Source organism: Scyliorhinus torazame, chromosome 13 (assembly GCF_047496885.1).
Source record: "Scyliorhinus torazame isolate Kashiwa2021f chromosome 13, sScyTor2.1, whole genome shotgun sequence".
In the NCBI taxonomy this organism is placed as follows: domain Eukaryota; kingdom Metazoa; phylum Chordata; class Chondrichthyes; order Carcharhiniformes; family Scyliorhinidae; genus Scyliorhinus; species Scyliorhinus torazame.
This window is the reverse complement of record NC_092719.1, coordinates 168,227,911-168,248,139: the sequence shown is the minus strand read 5'-3', so window position 1 is coordinate 168,248,139 and position 20,229 is coordinate 168,227,911. Positions and strand designations below refer to the sequence as shown.

General features: G+C 47.2%; 1 protein-coding gene across 2 annotated transcripts in view; it reads right to left on the bottom strand.

Annotated features, from left to right (window-relative positions):
• The window catches only part of cfap20dc (CFAP20 domain containing), a 692,307-nt gene that overhangs the window by 317,581 nt on the left and 354,497 nt on the right, over nucleotides 1-20,229 (bottom strand). For both annotated transcript variants that reach the window (XM_072472373.1, XM_072472374.1), the window contains one exon: nucleotides 8,088-8,237. In XM_072472373.1, coding sequence (XP_072328474.1) covers nucleotides 8,088-8,237 — 150 coding nt within the window. The remainder of the gene's footprint in view (nucleotides 1-8,087; nucleotides 8,238-20,229) is intronic.

The window sequence follows — 20,229 nt, the reverse complement described above, 5'->3', positions numbered from 1 at the left end:
ACATCCGCCCGCAATCTATGTTCTTCAGTTCCCACCTAATATTGTTATAATTAGCCTTCCCCCAATTTAGCACATTCATCCTAGGACCACTCTTATTCTTGTCCACCAGCACTTTAAAACTTACTGAATTGTGGTCACTGTTCCCGAAATGCTCCCCTACTGAAACATCTACCACCTGGCCGGGCTCATTCCCCAATACCAGGTCCAGTACCGCCCCTTCCCTAGTTGGACTGTCCACATATTGTTTTAAGAAGCCCTCCTGGATGCTCCTTACAAACTCCGCCCAGTCTAAGCCCCTGGCACTAAGTGAGTCCCAGTCAATATTGGGGAAGTTGAAGTCTCCCATCACCACAACCCTGTTGTTTTTACTCTTTTCCAAAATCTGTCTACCTATCTGCTCCTCTATCTCCCACTGGCTGTTGGGAGGCCTGTAGTAAACCCCCAACATTATGACTGCACCCTTCTTATTCCTGATCTCTACCCATATAGCCTCACTGCCCTCTGAGGTGTCCTCCCGCAGTACAGCTGTGATATTCTCCCTAACCAGTAGCGCTACTCCGCCACCCCTTTTACATCCCCCTCTATCCCGCCTGAAACATCTAAATCCTGGAACATTTAGCTGCCAATCCGGCCCTTCCCTCAACCAGGTCTCTGTAATGGCAACAACATCATAGTTCCAAGTACTAATCCAAGCTCTAAGTTCATCTGCTTTACCCGTAATACTTCTTGCATTAAAACATATGCACTTCAGGCCACCAGACCCGCTGTGTTCAGCAACTTCTCCCTGTCTGCTCTGCCTCAGAGCCCCACTGTCCCTATTCCCTAGTTCTCCCTCAATGCTCTCACCTTCTGACCTATTGCTCCTGTGCCCAACCCCTGCCATACTAGTTTAAACCCTCCCGTGTGACACTAGCAAACCTCGCGGCCAGGATGTTTATGCCTCTCCGGTTTAGATGCAACCCGTCCTTCTTGTATAGGTCACACCTGCCCCGGAAGAGCTCCCAGTGGTCCAGATAACGGAAACCCTCCCTCCTACACCAGCTGTTTAGTCACGTGTTTAGCTGCTCTATCTTCCTATTTCTAGCCTCACTGGCACGTGGCACAGGGAGTAATCCCAAGATTACAACCCTAGCGGTCCTGTCTTTTAACTTTCTGCCTAGCTCCCTGAACTCCTGCTGCAGGACCTCATGCCCCTTCCTGCCTATGTCGTTAGTACCAATATGTACAACGACCTCTGCCTGTTTGCCCTCCCCCTTCAGGATGCCCTCTACCCGTTCGGAGACATCCTGGACCCTGGCACCAGGGAGGCAACATACCATCCTGGAGTCTCTTTCACGTCCACAGAAGCGCCTATCTGTGCCCCTGACTATAGAGTCCCCTATTACTTTTGCTCTTCTGCGCTTTGACCCTCCCTTCTGAACATCAGAGCCAGCCGTGGTGCCACTGCTCTGGCTGCTACTGTTTTCCCCTGATAGGCTATCCCCCCCGACAGTATCCAAAGGGGTATACCTGTTTGAGAGGGGAACAACCACAGGGGATTCCTGCACTGACTGCCTGCCCTTTCTGGTGGTCACCCATTTCTCAGCCTGCACCTTGGGTGTGACCACATTTATATAACTGCGATCTATGACGCTTTCCGCCACCTGCATGCTCCTAAGTGCATCCAATTGCTGCTCCAACCGAACCATGCGGTCTGTGAGGAGCTCCAGTTGGGTGCACTTTCTGCAGATGAAGCCATCCGGGATGCTGGAAGCCTCCCGGATCTGCCACATCTCACAGTCAGAGCACTGCACCCCTCTAACTGACATATATATTTTTTTATATATATATATTTTTTAAATTACTGTTAATTATCTGTTTCCTAGCACTAGATTTCTAATATAAATGCGAAAGCTAAATATAGTACTCTCCGATCTCTGGCTTAGATACCCCTCTAAATTATAATTAAGTAATTATGTTTAAATAGTTAGCAATGCTTAATTTTTTTAATTTAGTGTAGATTCCCAACCAGCCACTCAGGTCACAGCTTTTCTGTGATGTCACTTCAGTTTTCCCCTTGACACACACAATTTGAAAAAGGTATAAAAGTAAAAATGAGTAAAAATCACTTGCTTATCTTCTGAGTGTCTCAGATGTTCTCAGGTTCTCTCCCTGACAGAGACTGCTCCTCCTCCTCCGAACGGCTCCCGAAACTAGGCCGCGATCTTTTAAAATCTCCGCTCTGACTCGCAGCTCCCGCGCTTTTTAAATCTCCCGCGCTGTTTAAATCTCCCGGCTCTCTCTCCTCTCGCGCTGTTTTCACTGTCCCGGCTGTCTCTCCTCCCGCGCTGTTTTCAATGTCCCGGCTCTCTCTCCTCTCGCGTTGTTTTCACTGTCCCGGCTCTCTCTCCTCTCGCGCTGTTTTCACTGTCCCGGCTGTCTCTCCTCTCGCGCTGTTTTCAATGTCCCGGCTCTCTCTCCTCCCGCGCTGTTTTCACTGTGCCGGCTGTCTCTCCTCCCGCGCTGTTTTCACTGTCCCGGCTGTCTCTCCTCCCGCGCTGTTTTCAATGTGCCGGCTGTCTCTCCTCTCGCGCTGTTTTCACCGTCTCGGCTGTCTCTCCTCCCACGCTGTTTTCACTGTGCCGGCTGTCTCTCCTCCCGCGCTGTTTTCACTGTCCCGGCTGTCTCTCCTCCCGCGTTGTTTTCAATGTCCCGACTGTCTCTCCTCTCGCGCTGTTTTCACTGAGCCCAAAGTTCATTAATTATTATGGTCGAGTGGCTTTCCTGTTTGGTTGGTGAGTTGGTGATGTTGATGGTGGCATTGCATTGTAAACGCCATCAGTGTCCCTGTGCTGAAGGAACCAAGAAGTGGTCAAATCACTTCGTTGTCGGATTTGGACTCTTTATTTTTTCTTTCGATACTTGAGGTGGTAATTCTTGATGGCATCTGTCCTGAAAGCCAGGTTGCCTGTTGGTGGTGCAGCAAATGTGAATTGGTAAGATGCATCGTCCTGCCATGGCACGTCATTGTACTGAGCTGAGCAGTAACAGTGTCCCTCATTTGCAGAGTTGTACCATGTCGTACCAGTCGTTGTTCCAGTGCCTTTGTCGTGCTTGTTGCCGACGTTGTTGCCTTTGGTACGCTTCTTGCTATTGTCTTTGATGATGTTGTTGTGTTGGTTGGTTTTGTTGCCGTGTTTGCTGCGCTCAAGGACCACACTCTGTGGATAATATGAGTCCTTCACACAGTTACTCGTGTTAGCGTGCTTTGTGGCATCTGCTGTCTCCTTGAACGTGCTGTCACTGAGTTTGCAGCGCTCCCCGACTGGAGTCATGTCCGGCTTACTTGAATCAGCTTTGGCTGGTGGATGCTCCCAGTCTGGAGTCTGGTCTGTTTCACCGGAGTCAGTTTTGGCTTGTTGATGTTCCCCGTCTGAAGCCCTTTCTGGTTCACCTGAATCAGCTTTGGTTTCTTGACGCTCCCCATCCGGAGTCACTGCAGGTTCACTTGAGTCAGCCGAGATTTCTTGATGCTCCCCGTCCAGAGTCATTTCAGGTTCCCTTGCATCTTCTGAGGTTTCTTGCTGCTCCACTTCAGGAGTCAAAACATTCAGGAATGCATTTGCTTGTGGAGAGGCTCGAGCGAATGAGGTTTGAAGTACCGTGGTGTCACCCGAGTCACCAGTAGTCTCACTGTGATTGTCAAGTGCCTCTGTACATTCTAGCTGAGGTCTGTCACGTTGCACATCTGGTATGAGAAGTGGGATGCCGTCGTCACTTGTCTCACAAACAGTGGGTAGAGCCTCAGTGTCTTCTTGTCGTTCACTTGAGCTGGGTAGACCGTCAGAGTCTTCTTCTGGTGGCTCAAATAATCTGGATGGACTGTCATAGCCTGCTTGCTGTACACTTGAGCATGGTAGACTGTCAGAGTCTTCTTCTTGTTCACTGGAGCGTGGTAGACTGCGATAGTCTTCTTGCTGTACACTTGAGCGTGGCAGACTGTCATAGTCTTTCTGTTGTTCACTTGAGCGTGGCAGACTTGCATTGTCTGCTGCTGGTTGCTCAGAGGAGGTTGCTAGACCCTCATGGTCTTGTTCATGCAAGGACTGCGCTTTGGAGTCTTGCATTGCTTCTATCGTGGAGGCTGTCCACGAGCTCGCTGTGGAGGCTTGTGTCACTCCCTCTGTGGAGTCTTGCAGCGTTCCTTGTGTGGAGTCATGCATTGGTCTCTCCGTGGAAACTGTCATCACTTCTTGCTCATGCAAGGACTGCGCTCTGGAGTCTTGCGTTGCTTCTATCGTGGAGTCTGTCCACGAGCTCTCTGTGGAGGCTTGTGTCACTCGAGTCACTTCTTGTGTGGAGACGTGCAGTTGCCTCGCTGTGGAGTCTTTCATCGCTTTCTGTGTGGAGGCTGGGAACCTTTGTGGTGCGTGGACAACTCTCTGTGTGGAGTCGGAGACCCTTCGCAGTGCATGGACCACTCTCTGTGTGGCCGCTCTCTGTGGGCTTGCACCACTCTCTGTCTCTTGGTGTCAGGCCGCAGCATAATCCTGCACTCACGAGTCGGGATGTCATATCTGCTGAGCTGAAAATCCTCAAATCCGAACCACTCGTTGTCGGGGTCGTCAATGTGCAACACGTCTAGTTGCGGTTCGGATTTGGTACTGGGGGAGCCTCCCAAGGTGAAAGTTTCATCTGAGTCGTTGTCTTCCAAGACCATATCATCACGTTTTGTGTCGGAGCTGGCATTGGGCTCGCGATGTCCAAAGAAGAATTCAAGGTCTGAGTCATAGTCTTCAAGGACTGTATCATCTCTTTGGGCGGTGCTAACTGCTTGTTGCAGGGTTCTGCGGAGGTTACTTTCAGCTACTGGTCGAATTTCAGGCATTGTGCTGTCGTTCCAGGTGAAAGAATCGGGTTTTACGGCTTTACTTTTTATTTTGTGTTTTGGGGCACTTCCCCTTTAAGTGGGCGTGGTCCGGGGCCTCTGACGTCATGACGCTTGTGACGTAGAGCGTAGGAAGCGATTGCGCATGCGCAGATTGCTGTTCCTTTACTTGGGGCCTTTTCTGCAATTGCGCATGTGCGGCTTCTCGCGCATATGGACTTTCCCGTTCTGTGCCCTCTTCGCGCAACTGCGCATGTGCAGCACCTTTTCCAAGATGTCTGCAATTCAAAACTGCCGTTCGTTGCTGCAAGCCTACCTCGCGGTGAGTTTTAGCGCCTCTTTTACCTTTTCTTCTTGTATGTTCCTCGCAGAATTCTTGGAATTTGTCCAGGACTGCCTGGAAGTCGCCCTTGTTTCTCCCCTTTGAATATTTGAAGGTCTGGAAGATTTCAGCTGCTTCTGGACCCGCGATGGTAAGTAGAAGCTTTATTTTCTCTGCATTGGCCAGGCCATCTAGGTCAGACGCTATCAGGTAGATCTCGAATCTCTGCCTGAACCAACCCCAGTTTTCACTGAGATTGCCTTGGTACCTGAGCTGCTGTGGGACCGGAATCTCGAACATCATCTTGCCTGGCTGCTGTTGCTGGTAGTCACAGTTTCATGAGGTTTAACTATAAGGATTGAAACAGTTCACTCCTGGAACCATGTTTTGTTATGCTCTTGTCGTAGCATAAGCTGCTTCCTTGATGTGCACTCTGACAAAGGAAGGTTCAGACTTGGAGATAGCTTTAACACGTTTATTTAACTATTAACAATTCTCCTACTTGGATTCAACGCTACTGTTAATCCTTCTATAGCTACTCAGACTGACGAACCAGTCTGCTACAATCCACGTGGTGGGAGTGATGTGTAATCAACTCTGTGTCTGTACTCACTGAGAGTCTCCACTGGAAAGAGACTGAGCATGTGTGATGTGTCCTTTTATATGGGTTGGTAGTGTCACCTCTGTGTGTATCGTGACTTCCCATTGGTCGTGTCCTATCTTACTGACCTATTGGCTGACTGCCTGTGTGTCATGTCTCTGGTGTTCCCTCTAGTGTCTAGCTAGGTGTAGTGTATGTACATTAACCCTTTGTGTATCTCCAGTGATGTATATCACCACACTGATGAGTTATCACCATACATGCCAGGAAAAGTTAGGACTGGTGTGTTCAGGATGACGTTTATTTGTAATGGCATGGTAAATCATACTTCCGACCAAACAACCTCTCCGACCTGTAAATTTAATTTTATTAGTGTGCAGTCTCTCAGAATTTAATTGCTGTTGGAGATTCATATTTTTTCTGTCTCTTTTAGCTTTCTTTCTTAATCTCATCATTCTTTCCCAAACATTATTTCACTTTATCTACATGACTTAATTCTTAATTCTGGTATTAGCTCTGCATGTCTCAGTGAGGATTCTATAATCTGATTGGTTAAGTGCCTTGTTGTTGTTCCCTCAGAGAGCACGCACGTTCTCCCCGTGTCTGCGTGGGTTTCCACTGGGTGCTCCAGTTTCCTCCCACAAGTCCCGAAAGACATGCTTGAGAGGTGATTTTGGCATTCTGAATTCTCCCTCAGTGTACCCGAAGAGGCGCCTGAGCGTGGCGACGAGGGGATTTTCACAATAACTTTGTTGCAGTGTTAATGTAAGCCAACTTGTGACCTTAATAAAGATTATTATTATCAACTGCCCAATGAAAGTCACTATTGAAAAGAATACAAAACTGCTGTGGGCAGCTGTCTGTGCTTTGAATCACAAGTGCCATTCAATGAATGCATAATCCAGACCAATGTCAATATTTTAACTGATCCCACTTAAATTGCTTTTCATCTCAATATTAGAACAAAAGTGAGAATATTGTCACATTTTTAACCTAATCTATTACCTTTTAACCTATTATATTTCTAACTTTTCCCAGTTCTGGTGAAAGGTCAGAGACCTGAAACGTTAACTATGTTTCTCCCTTCTAACCTATTGAATATTTCCAGCATTTTCTGCTTCATTTGAGAATATTCTGATAGGTTTTCAATAGCAGATATATTTAGTGGCTGTATATATCCAAAACACAGTATACGGTTTGAATCTACCAGTTATTGAAATATAAGATATGAAACTTTCCTCAAATGCTCATGAAGAAAATAACTTAAAATATATATGTATAAGCAAATTTGGAACGAAGGCATACAGAACAAGAAGGGTGCAAATGCATGAATTTCTATCAGGGTTGCAGGAGGCAGCTACAACTGGTCTCAGCAATTTTGAATAACATGGTGGAGGTGCAATCAAACTGGGTACTTCATCCTGCTTGCTCTCCAGTGACATTAAACGTCAGTGCACATTTTGTATGAATTAGAGTCATGTACTGCCTCCATATGGAAAAACGAAGGAATTTTAAAAATTAATTTTTTATTCATTTACGGGATGTGGGCGTCGCTGGTTAGGCCAGCATTTGTTGCCCATCCCTAGTTGCCCTCAGAAGGTGGTGATGAGTTACCTTCTTGAACCGCTGCAGTCCTTGAGGTGTAGGTACACACACTGTGCTATAAATGAGGGAGTTCCAGGATGTTGCCCCAGCGACAGTGAAGGAGTGGCGATATATTTCCATATCGGATAGTGAGTGACTTGGAGGGGAACATCCAGGTGGTGGGTCCCCAGGTATGTGCTGCTCTTGTCCTTCTAGATGGTAGTGGTCATGGGTTTGGAAGGTGTTGTCTGAGGAACATTGGTGAGTTACTGCAGTGCATCTCGTGGATGGTACACATGGCTGCCACTGTTCGTCGGTGGTGGAGGGTTTGAATGTTTGTGGAAGGGGGAGCAATCAAGCAGGCTGCTTTGTCCTGGATGGTGTTGAGCTTCTTGAGTGTTTTTGGAGCTACATTCATCCAGGCAAGTGCAGAGTATTCCATTACACTCCTGACTTGTGCTTTGTAGATGGTGGACAGGCTTTAGGAGGTCAGGAGGTGAGTTACTCGCCATACATTAATGGATGACTCCCTCCTCTCAGAACAAGAGAAAACAATAAACATTTATGCTAAATCTTACACACGTCAATTCACTGAAATTTATTTTAATATCAGGAAAATAAATCACCAGTAGCCTCCTGTTTTTGGTTTGATCATTTGAAATCACCTTAACCTTGCTGCAGACTAAATTTCAATCAAGTACTCAAAGTCATACCTTGGATGTCATCTTCTGGTTCCCCCATACTCTGAGAAAGGTTGGAGCTGTTGTTTAGTGCACCTTCACTGTTGATCCTTTGATGTGGTGAAATGTTAGATACATCAACGGGCATTACTCCATTCCCAACAGGATTAGGTGTCAAAGTGCCTGGATTTCATAATCACAAGAATAAAGAGCAAAATATGTTATTGTACTCATTGTATCTCAATGTATGTAGACAGAGAGAAAATGTTGAATTTAAACGAACGGTGTAATGATCATTAGAATTGAATATCCAGGATGTATATTTGTGCACTTGTGTATGTTCAAAAACTTGGATGTTAAAAATTCCCAGAATATTTAGAAAATTGACTCAACAGGTGAGGATACCCAAGAAAGTAAAAACTTAAATCAAGGGTCAATAGCAAGTGATTTAGAAATTAATGTGATGCCTAGTTGAATGAGGTCCCAGAATTACTGACCAAATCTTAGAAATTAAACTCAAATGAAAAGCTGAAAGTAATTAATTTCTGTTGAAGCTATTTGGCAACTTTAAGTGGCTGCCTAGATCAGCGGTGGGCAACCTAGGCTAGTGAGTGGGCCGCATGAGTGACCCTCCTTCATCTCAGTGAGCTGCAAGGTTGAATTTGGGCTTGTTTGCTAACCATGACCCTGTGAATAAGGTTAAATACATTTAATACATGCCGAATATTTCATCACAAATTTTAGACAATGCTTCATCATTTATAGAATAATCAATAACTTCAAGTAGTAAAAACAAAAGAAATATTAACACTATGGACACAGAAGGAGTCCACAGTTCTCAAAATCAATCCTCACTTCACTTGCCCTTGCTTTATGTGCATATCACTTCAGTCATACCTGTGGGCAAAGAGCTCCATAAATAGAAATTAGTGGAATGTGGCAACCATACATGTGGGCAATGGCCAACAAAGGGTTTCGTAGGCTTCATCAAGCACTCAAACGAGCCCGATGTGGCCCCCTCCCCCACTGGCTTAGATCCTAGCTGCAAACAGAAATAAATGTAGGAAGAGTTTGGATCTATCAGTCTTTAATGGGCCAACTATTTACTGTATATATTGCATTTTGAGCTGAATATTTCTCTGTGTCTAGCAACTGTTTCCTGCATTACTGTACGCATTTACAAGTATTTTTAAGTCTGAAACAAGAAAACTTACCCTTTTGTAAAATATTCCGATCAGCTGAAGAACTGCCATGTTGATCAGACAGAAAACTATCCACTTACCTGGATATGGTTTTTCTGGACAAACCTTTGAACCATAATACAGAATGACTCCTTTAGCACAGGAATTCATGGAGAGAGCAGGAAGAGAATCAGCCCAGAAACCAGACCCCCTTTTTACGGTACTAGCTGCCGTATTCTGGAGATCAGCTGTGCATCCAGGTTGCATGTCGGTACCCAGGGAAGTCCTAACACACTGACTCTCAGATTGAAGACTTCGGACAGTGTTTAAAGGTCTCAAAGTTTTTCAGTGAGTTAGTGAATGGGTGGCTGAGGTATGTAGGGAGGGAGGCAGTTGGGTGAGGTGGAAGGATAGCAGGAGGACGAGTTGGTCAGGTAGCAGATGAGAAGGGTGGTAAGTGTGGCAGGTTGGTAGAGTAGTAGGTGAGTAGGGTATCAGGTGGGTAGGGTGTCAGATGGGTGGGCACAGATGGATAGGATGTCAGGTAGGTAGGGTGACTTGTGGGTTGAGTGACATGTGGGTAGGGTGGTGGTCTGGCAGGTAGGTGAGATGGATAGATGGGTTGTGGTGATCAGGTGTGGTGGGGAGGGGTGTTTGGGTGATTGGAGGCTATTCAGGTCAGATTGGGAGGGGTGGTTGGGTCAGGAGGGCTGTCGAATCGGGTCTAATTGGGAGTTGGGGAGTTACGGGAGTCAGAGTGGGTTGGCAGGGCGTCGATGGGGCGGGTTAGTGTGAGTGATTGGGGAGTCAGTTGTATAGTTACGCAGGAGTTAGACTAGGGTCTTTCTGTCAAACATTTCCTGGGTAACTACATAGGCAAGTAAATTGGAACTCACCAAAGTCTTCAACTCTGACAGTCAGTGCGTCGGGACTTCTCTGGTACCTTCATGCATTGTACAACAGAACAACAAAGAACAAAGAAATGTACAGCACAGGAACAGGCCCTTCGGCCCTCCAAGCCCGTGCCGACCATACTGCCCGACTAAACTACAATCTTCTACACTTCCTGGGTCCGTATCCTTCTATTCCCATCCTATTCATATATTTGTCAAGATGCCCCTTAAATGTCCCTATCGTCCCTGCTTCCACTACCTCCTCCGGTAGCGAGTTCCAGGCACCCACTACCCTCTGCGTAAAAAACTTGCCTCGTACATCTACTCTAAACTTTGCCCCTCTCACCTTAAACCTATGCCCCCTAGTAATTGACCCCTCTACCCTGGGGAAAAGCCTCTGACTATCCACTCTGTCTATGCCCCTCATAATTTTATATACCTCTATCAGGTCGCCCCTCAACCTCCTTCGTTCCAGTGAGAACAAATTGAGTTTATTCAATCGCTCCTCATAGCTTATGCCCTCCATACCAGGCAACATTCTGGTAAATCTCTTCTGCACCCTCTCTAAAGCCTCCACATCCTTCTGGTAGTGTGGCGACCAGAATTGAACACTATACTCCAAGTGTGGCCTAACTAAGGTTCTATACAGCTGCAACATGACTTGCCAATTCTTATACTCAATGCCCCGGCCAATGAAGGCAAGCATGCCGTATGCCTTCTTGACTACCTTCTCCACCTGTGTTGCCCCTTTCAATGACCTGTGGACCTGTACTCCTAGATCTCTTTGACTTTCAATACTCTTGAGGGTTCTACCATTCACTGTATATTCCCTACCTGCATTAGACCTTCCAAAATGCATTACCTCACATTTGTCCGGATTAAACTCCATCTGCCATCTCTCCGCCCAAGTCTCCAGACAATCTAAATCCTGCTGTATCCTCAGACAGTCCTCATCGCTATCCGCAATTCCACCAACCTTTGTGTCGTCTGCAAACGTACTAATCAGACCAGTTACATACCAGGGTCTCCAACGATTCACAGACTGGAAGGGCTGGGCCGGTGTAAATATTTCAGGTCTATCACCTTTCAGCATCAACCTGGAAAGTTAGCTCTGTTTCATTCTTCAGATGCTGCCTGACCTACTGAGTTTTTCCAACATATTCTATTTTTCTTTCAGTTCAGATCCTTCTTTAATATTTATGGTATATCTTCCTGCACAAACGTGTCATTTTCTTTAAGATAAGAGCAAATTCGTGCAGATGCTGAAATCTGAAACAAAAACAGAAAATACTGGACAATCTCAGCAGGTCTCACAGCATCTGTGGAGAGAGAACTGAGATAAATTTGTAAAACTCCTTTGCAAAAGAACAACCGAGATTACAAGCCCAACAATGTGAAATAGAATGCATAATAAAGCAATATCGGAACATGTGCAACTAAAAATAAATGTCCTTCAGTTTTAAAGATGAGCTTGAATGCAACATATTGTTGAGCCAGTCCATTAATGTTTTCAGCTTTCAATTTGTGGTTTAAGATATTCAAACATTTTTCTCCTGAATAAATTTAGGTATGGTACATCTTAAAAATGTTGGGCTGGATTCTCTGTGGCCTTACAACGAAATTATGAACGCGAGCGGGCTGAGAATGGATTCCGATGGCAGAATCAAGTCAAGCGCCGTTTTGACGCTGGTCTGCCGCCTCTAGACTGGCGTCATCTGGACGCGCAATGTGCACTGATGCAATGCCGTTGGCGCGTCATCGTCAAGCCCACCCACGATGCTCTGCCCCCCGACGGGCCGAGTTCCCGACGCTGGGGGCCACGTATGGTCCCAGTGACCGGGAACCCAGTGTGCCGCCACACTCGTCCGGGATCCATACCGTTGGCCAGAGGGGGCTTCTGCTAGGGCTGGGGGTCTGGTGGGGGGTGGCCAGGGGGTGGGCTGGGGTCGCGGTTGTCAGGTTAGAGTTCGAGCACGGCTGGCCATGTCTTACAGCGCGACTGGTGCAGGGCGTCAGCCCTGCGCATGTGCGGCCCGGGACCGGCGATTCTCCGGCCATCTTCGGGGCAATCCACCGTGTTAGCCCCTCACCAGTACCGGAATAAGTGAAGGGTTCACGCCGGTTTTCCTGTCGTGAAACTCCCGGGGATTCTCAGATCGTGCCGGCACTTAGTCGCAGGAACGGAGAAGCCAGCCCTTTATTTTTACTTTGAAGCAAGTTTACAAAAAATGCAACTCCTTGCATCCATATGTTGGCGCTGCTGGGTCAAAGAGACTATTAGTAAGTTAACAGGAAGCCTTAAAATCCCTAATCCGTAAGCATTCACACACAATAGAAAATTGTATTTTACATGCTCCAAGCAAACATTCAATAATTAGAATGTCCCTGTTGCATTTTAAGTCAGCAGCACAGTGGTTAGCACTGCTGCCTCACAGCACCAGAGACCAGGTTCAATTCCAACCTTGGGTGACTGCGGCGTTTACATGTTCTCCATGTGTCTGTGTGGGTTTCCTCCGGGTGCTCCGGTTTCCACTCACAGACCAAAGATGTGCAGGTTGGGTGGATTGGCCATGATAAAATTTCCCCTTAGTGTCCAAAAGGTTAAGTGGGGTTATAGGAGATTGATCTTTTGGAGGGTCGGTGCAGACTCAATGACTCGGATGGGCTCCTTCTGTACTGTAGGGACTCTAGTTTCAAAACGTAGAGTGGTGTAACACGTTAGTAGAGAAACCTGGACAAGGAGGAGGACCAGGAATCAAGCTACAACTTTCTGTGGGACATGGAATATGTGTCGGAAGTCAGTAAGGCCTAATGTACACTTTAGTCTGATGCTAAGGCTAAAATGCAACTATATTTAACCCATAAGCAGGACAATTCAGTTTTGCTATCTATGAGGAGGAATAAATTAAGTTGCAGTAATTGAGATTTGGTTATAATTGTTATTATGCCCGTGGAGTTTCTAACTGGCAGTTTAACCGTCTATTATTCAATTCTCCTCCTGAGCGTGCCCATGAGACCATATACAAGGGGCATAATATCCAGTGCAGATAACAAGAGGTGCCATTGTTATATCCCTAGATCATACAACTTAATATTAAACTACAGAGGTGGAAAGTCCACTTACTGCAGCGACCAGAACTGTACTTTTTTGCTGTACAAATAATTTAGAGTTTAAAGGGCAAACACCTCGTTAAATACAATAATTTTGAGTTCATTGCAATCAAATATACAGAACCAAATGCAGAAATGAATTGTGAACAGTAAAGATTCACTTGTCAATTTCCTACACTGGTTAATATTGTGGTCAATGCATTTAATACATTTGAGAAGTTGTGCGGTGAGTTTTAGCTTTGCTGATTGCTGGCTGGCATCTGTGGACAGCACTTAGCTATCCTTGGCAATGGGTGTAAAGGGTTTTGTGGACACCCTTATTTACATTTGTATATTTTTGGTGTGAAACAGCATGTGATTTTGTCACAGCAGATTTACATTTATAGCAGTTCTCAATGCTTGTAACAAAATAAACTTCAATTTATACCGTGTCTTCACTACGTCAGAATGTCTCAAATTGCGATACTTTTAAATTGTACCCATTGTTGTAATGGAGGAAATCCAGCAGCCAATTTGAGCAATGTAAAATCCCACACAGAGCAATGACATAAATTACCAGATTAATCTGTTTTAATGATGTTTTTTGAGAAATAAATGTTGACCAGTTTATTACAGAGAATTCCCATTACTCTTCTTGGAATAGTTCAGTGGGATATTTTTTATCCACCTTAAAAGATGTGTGGTTCGTACCTTATTTAAAAGATGGGCTTGGGATTCTCCATTCCATCAGCCCCGTTTTCCGACGCAGCGCGCCCCCCACCGGCAGCGGGATCCTCTGTTCTCGCAGCCGGCCAATCTATTCCCATTGTGGCCATCCCACGCTGCCAGGAAACGAGTGGGCGTGGCTGCTCTGCTGGCGAAGCAGAGGGTTCCACCGACGGAGAATCCCGCAGGGGACCTCTGATAGACTTAAGGATTGGTTTGGACTGTGTGTTTGAATTTCTGAAGGGTGGCTTGACTCCACAGCATTTTGATTCAGAATCAAGAGTACTACTACTGAGTCAAAGCTGACCACTGTATTTGAGCACAGTAAGAAGTCTTACAACACCAGGTTAAAGTCCAACAGGTTTGTTTCGATGTCACTAGCTTTCGGAGCGTTGCTCCTTCCTCTTCATTCACCTGAGGAAGGAGCAGCGCTCCGAAAGCTAGTGACATCGAAACAAACCTGTTGGACTTTAAGCTGGTGTTGTAAAACTTCTTACTGTGCTCACCTCAGTCCAACGCCGGCATCTCTACATCAGGCCTTCCTCAGGTGAATGAAGAGGTATGTTCCAGAAACATATATATAGACAGATTCAAAGATGCCATACAATGCTTGGAATACGAGCATTAGCAGGTGATTAAATCTTTACAGATCCAGAGATGGGGTAACCCCAGGTTAAAGAGGTGTGAATTGTATCAAGCCAGGACAGTTGGTAGGATTTTGCAGGCCAGATGGTGGGGGATGAATGTAATGCAACATGAATCCCAGGTCCCGGTTGAGGCCGCACTCATGTGTGCGGAACTTGGCTATAAGTTTCTGCTCGGCGATTCTGCGTTGTTGCGCGTCCTGTATTTGAGGTTTGAGGACTAGTGTACTTTTTTTTAAAAACAAAGACTCTGAACTAAACGCATAGGGTGAATTTTAAAGTTCCCCCCTGTGTATATGAAGGCGGGCGCTGTACGTACAATAAACAGGTGGCTTGCCTGCCACCTTCCCGTCTGCCCACCACCCGTCTCCCATATTAGGATGGGTGGGCAAAGGCATCAGGCAGCCCGCCAATTAATGGCAAGTTTCAGGTCTCAATCTGCCTCTCTTGCAATTCCCATCTGGCTCGGGTATGCAAGGGCAAAGCAAGCAGCTCAGTAGCTTTCACTGCACAAGCAGTTGGTGGGCAGGAAGAGGGTTACCTCCTTTGGGGGGGTCCCCTGTGAAAGTTCCCTGCCCAATATCATAGCCCTCCCTTCGTCGCTCATTCCCGGACTCTAAAATCTGACCTTCCCATGCCACTCTCAGGTCTGCCAGGCAGGCCTAACCAAGATCCCTGACTTACCCGAGGTCAGGGATCCAATGCTCCTCTTCATTGTGGACTGCTTGTGGTCCCTGCAGTGGTCAGAATTCACTTTTGGACTAGAGAGCTGTTGGTCAATCAGATTGGCTAGCAAGCTTTCCAGAGCGTGACTTTCTCCCAGAGGTGGAAGTCCCACTCTGAACCATTTAAGTATTGGTTTATTATCACTATGGGCCAGAAGTAAAAACTAGCTAAATTGGAACTGGTCCGAACTGGAGTTTTATTTTTATTTTTAAAATAAATTTAGAGTACCTAATTCAGTTTTTCCAATTAAGGGGCAATTTAGCGTGGCCAATCCACCTAGCCTGCACATCTTTGGGTTGTGGGGGCAAAACCCACGCAAACACAGGGAGAATGTGCAAACTCCACATGGACAGTAACCCAGAGCCGAGATCGAACCTGGGACCTCGGCGCCGTAAGGCTGCAGGGCTAACCGACTATGCCACGTGTTGCCCTGGAGTTTTATTTTAAGCAATATGTATTTAAGTATTCTAATACAAAGCCCATTCGGATTGGTAGCAGTCATGTCACAGGTATTACTGCTTTTTCCTTTTGGCCACCGGATTTCTGGCTGACACATTTTCAGTACGGCGGATAATCCATTTCCCTCCCACCCCTGTAAAACACACCCCAATATCCTTTTATGTATTTTGCTTCTTGAGACATTGGCCGGGATTCTCTATTCAATGCTGCTCTGATGGGGATTCCCAATCGGGTGGAGAATGGAGCGTCGAGGGAAAAAAGGGTTCCGCCGGTGGGAGGATGCAAAGCAAGCATTTAAATAAATGTTAATATCATTAACGGGCTTTTAGCTCGAGTTTCCACCACCTTGTTATGCTCCGACTGAGATGACACAGTGGTTAGCACCAGGGACCTGGGTCCAATTCCAGCCTTGGGTGTCTGTGTGTGGGGAGTTTGCACTTTATCCCCAGGTCTGCGATGGGTTTCTTCCCACAGTCCAAAGATCCATGCTAAATTGCCCCTTAGTGTCCAAAGATGTGTAGGTAAGGTTAAGGGGTTATTGGGGTAAGGTGGGGGGGGGGTGAGCTTGGGTAGTGTGCACTTTTAGAAGGTTGGCATAGATCCAATGGGCCAAATGGCCTTCTTCTGTACTCTTGGGATTCTATGGCTCTCACAGTGTAAAATCCACCAGGTGGGCTTTGGTGCAAATTTGCCCAAGTGTGGTCTTGATGCGGTAGGTCAAGGGGTCAGAACATAACTGCAGGTTATTACCATTACACCGCACGTTCACTCCCCCCTCTACCCTCGCTGACAAGTAGAGGCATCCTTTCCCACTATGGGAATAAGAGGTCACCACCCCACCCCTAACCGCACACGCGTGAGGGTGACCCGACTCCACCCCCGGCTGACCTCCTCAGCCCCCCATCAGAACCCCCCCCAATCAGGGACACCCATCAGAGACCCTCCCATCTGAACCCCCAGCAGATCCCCAATTAGAGACCTCCATCAGTCACGCCAGCCTGAAAATTGAAGAGCAGTCAAGGCAGTAGAGTGAAAGATTACCTTTCCCTAACATCTGCTGCCTCAGACAAAATTGTTTAAAGTAGCAGTGATTACAACTGTCAGAGGCTTCCTCAAAAGCCAAATACACTTCAAAGGGCTTCAAATCCATTGACAGCCTTTGAAATGCAAATAATCTGTTCAATTTCACAGGGCAATACATTTCACTGGCCAGCGATTGTCAGTTTAATTGGTCCAGACACAGCTGCTTTGGAGGTTTGTTTAATAAGGGCACGGGGTGTCAACACTGAGTAAAATAGATTTATTTACAATAACGGTATGCACACTTCCCGGTAGATCCCTAACCGATAGCTCTCTGGCCGGTGCCTTACTGGCCGATCTTTTATACAATGCTAAACTTTGCAAGAACCACAGGGAAGATAACCCGTGTGGGGTATTAGTTTGTTTATTTATCTTTCCTTTCACGCTTGAATGCATTTCAATTATCCTCCATTGATGCTAACCACAATGTTTATTAACACTCTTGATGTGATTCATAGCTCCTCACCACAGCTGATGGGAGGATCAGATGGAGGGGCTGGGGGAAGGGTTGGGTCACCCTCATGTGTGAATGCTGGGGGGGGGGGTGATCTGTTGTTCCTGGGTAGATGGTGGATGGAGGGGAATGCCCCTACATTAGAGGGGCGGAAGGGATCAAGATTTTCATTGTGTGTGTGTGGGATGGTGGGACTGGGGGACGGGGACGGGAGGGAGAGACGGGGGGGCACCGCTGGACCTCGGAATCGGAACAAAATTGCGGCCCAATATCAGGATTCTGATATATAATGCATGGTAAAGGAGAGAGACCTGCGTCTAGAGCCATCTGGCGGGTGCACTTAGGCTCGAGTGGAGAATCTTGGCCATTGTCTCCAATAGCAATTTCTCTTATCTTAAAAGCCTCATCAGAGGACCAGTCCTTTGATGGACAGGATTTGGCTCTAAACAAGCAAACAATCATAACATATGGATCAAGAACATAAGAAAAGGCCCATTGAGCCTGCTCTCCCATTCATTTAGATTATGACTGATCAGGGGCGAGATTCTCCGACCCCCTGACGGGTCGGAGAATCGCCGGGGGCTGGCGTGAATCCCGCCCCCGCCGGTTGCCGAATTCTCTGGCACCGGAGATTCGGCGGGGGCGGGAATCGCGCCGCGCAGGTTGGCGGGCCCCCCCCCCCAGCAAAGTCCCGCTGCTAGAATGCCTGTCCCACCGGCGTGGATTAAACCACCTCTCTTACCAGCGGGACAAGACGGCGCGGGCGGGCTCCGGGGTCCTGGGGGGGGCGATCTGGCCCTGGGGGGTGCCCCCACGGTGGCCTGGCCCGCGATCGGGGTCCACCGATCCGCGGGCGGGCCTGTGCTGTGGGGGCACTCATTTCCTTCCATCGTCGCCACGGTCTCCACCATGGCGGAGGCGGAAGAGACCCCCTCCACTGCGCAAACGCGGGGATGCCGTGAGCGGCCGCTGACGCTCCCGCGCATGCGCCGCCCAGCAATGTAATTTCCGCGCCAGCTGGCGGGGAACCAAAGGCCTTTCCTGCCAGCTGGCAGGGCGGAAATTAGTCCGGCGGGGGCCTAGCCCCTCAAGGTTAGGGCTCGGCCGCTCAAGATGCGAAGGATTCCGCACCTTTGGGGCGGCGCGATGCCGGACTGATTTGCCCCGTTTTTGGCGCCGGTCGGCGGACATCGCGCCGATTACGGAGAATTTCACCCCATCTATCTCAATGCCACTTTCCCGCACTATCCCCATATCCCTTGATGGCATTAGTATCCAGAAATCTATCGATCTCTGTCTTGAATATACTTAATGACTGAGACTCAGCAGATTTTTGGGGCAGATAATTCCAAAAGTTCACCACCTTCTGACTTAAGAATTCCTTCTCATCTCAGTCTTAATGAGAGATAAAAGAGGCTAAAAAAAAAGTGAAAAACAACAATGCACAATTGTCTCCAACAATAATTAAAAGCTGAAGGAATGAGGTATCCTAATTATTAAGTTCATTTTCAGCACCAGTGCGGTTGCTTGTTGATAATTAAGACTTATTATGCCATTAAAATGTAGACTAGAATGGACAAGTCCTACATTTTTATGACCAAAGCAAAAGGTCCAGATACAGGAAATGTCTCCTAAAAACAGAAACACTCAGCAGGTCAGGCACGGGAGCGTCAGCGGCCGCTCACTGCACCCCCACGCATGCGTAGTGGAGGGGGTCTCTTCCGCCTCCGCCATGGTGGAGACCGTGGCGAAGGCGGAAGGAAAAGAGTGCCCCCACGGCACAGGCCCGGCCGCGGATCGGTGGGCCCAGATTGCAGGCCAGGCCACCGTGGGGGCCCCCCCCCCTGGGGCTAGATTGCCCCGCGCCCCCCCCCAGGACCCCAGAGCCCGCCCGCGCCGCCTTGTCCAGCCAGTAAGAGAGGTGGTTTAATCCACGCCGGCGGGACAGGCATTCCAGCAGCGGGGCTTCGGCCCATCCGGGCCGGAGAATCGCCGGGGGGGGGCCCACCAAACGGCGCGGCGCGATTCCCGCCCCCGCCGAATATCCGGTGCCGGAGAATTCGGCAACCGGCGAGGGCGGGATTCACGCCAGCTCCCGCCGATTCTCCGACCTGGCGGGGGGTCGGAGAATCTCACCCCAGATGTCTATTCATTCCCATAGTTATATCCAACATAAAAGTAGTACATTTATCACACTGAGTCAGCTGCTTGCTGAAATTAGACAGTTGTGTGTTGTGGAACCTAGAAACTGCACTGAAAACACTCAAAAGCAGTTCATTTAGGACACTTAAGGCACAAGGCAGATAAAACATCTTTCAGGATGTGCTGAATTCATATTCAAGTCCAGAATTAAGGAGTTGTATTTACCAATCATGCCATTCTGTCTTGCTGTTGATAGATATTTCAGACACAGACATTTTTATTATTGTAGTGCTGAATTTGACCTTTAATAATAATTTCAGAATACTTTCTCACTCAGTCATCAATGCGATAAAGGGCTAAAACAGCCAAGAGCTATGACCCCATGCAATACTCTCATATGATCCGAGAGAAAATGTATATAGAGACCAGTGTTCTTTGGACTTACTTACATCAGATACCTACTTTAGCAATATTTGTGGAAGATAAAAAAAATGAAGAACCATTACTTCTTTGATGTTTAAACCCCAAATTGTTTCCATTGTATTTCACAGACTTTAAACAAATAGTGCTTATGATTCAAATGTTAATGCAGAACTACAAAACTCAAAAAGTGGTAGCAGAATTTTTCTTCGCTCAGAAACAAAGCATATATACCATCAGTATGTGAGGAATCTTTTAAGGAACACCGTATTTCAGTGTTTAGAGAACTTCTGAAATCTTAAAAGTTGCAATTACATAGCTAGCTACAAAAGGTTGGGAGTACTTCCAACTTTTAGTTTA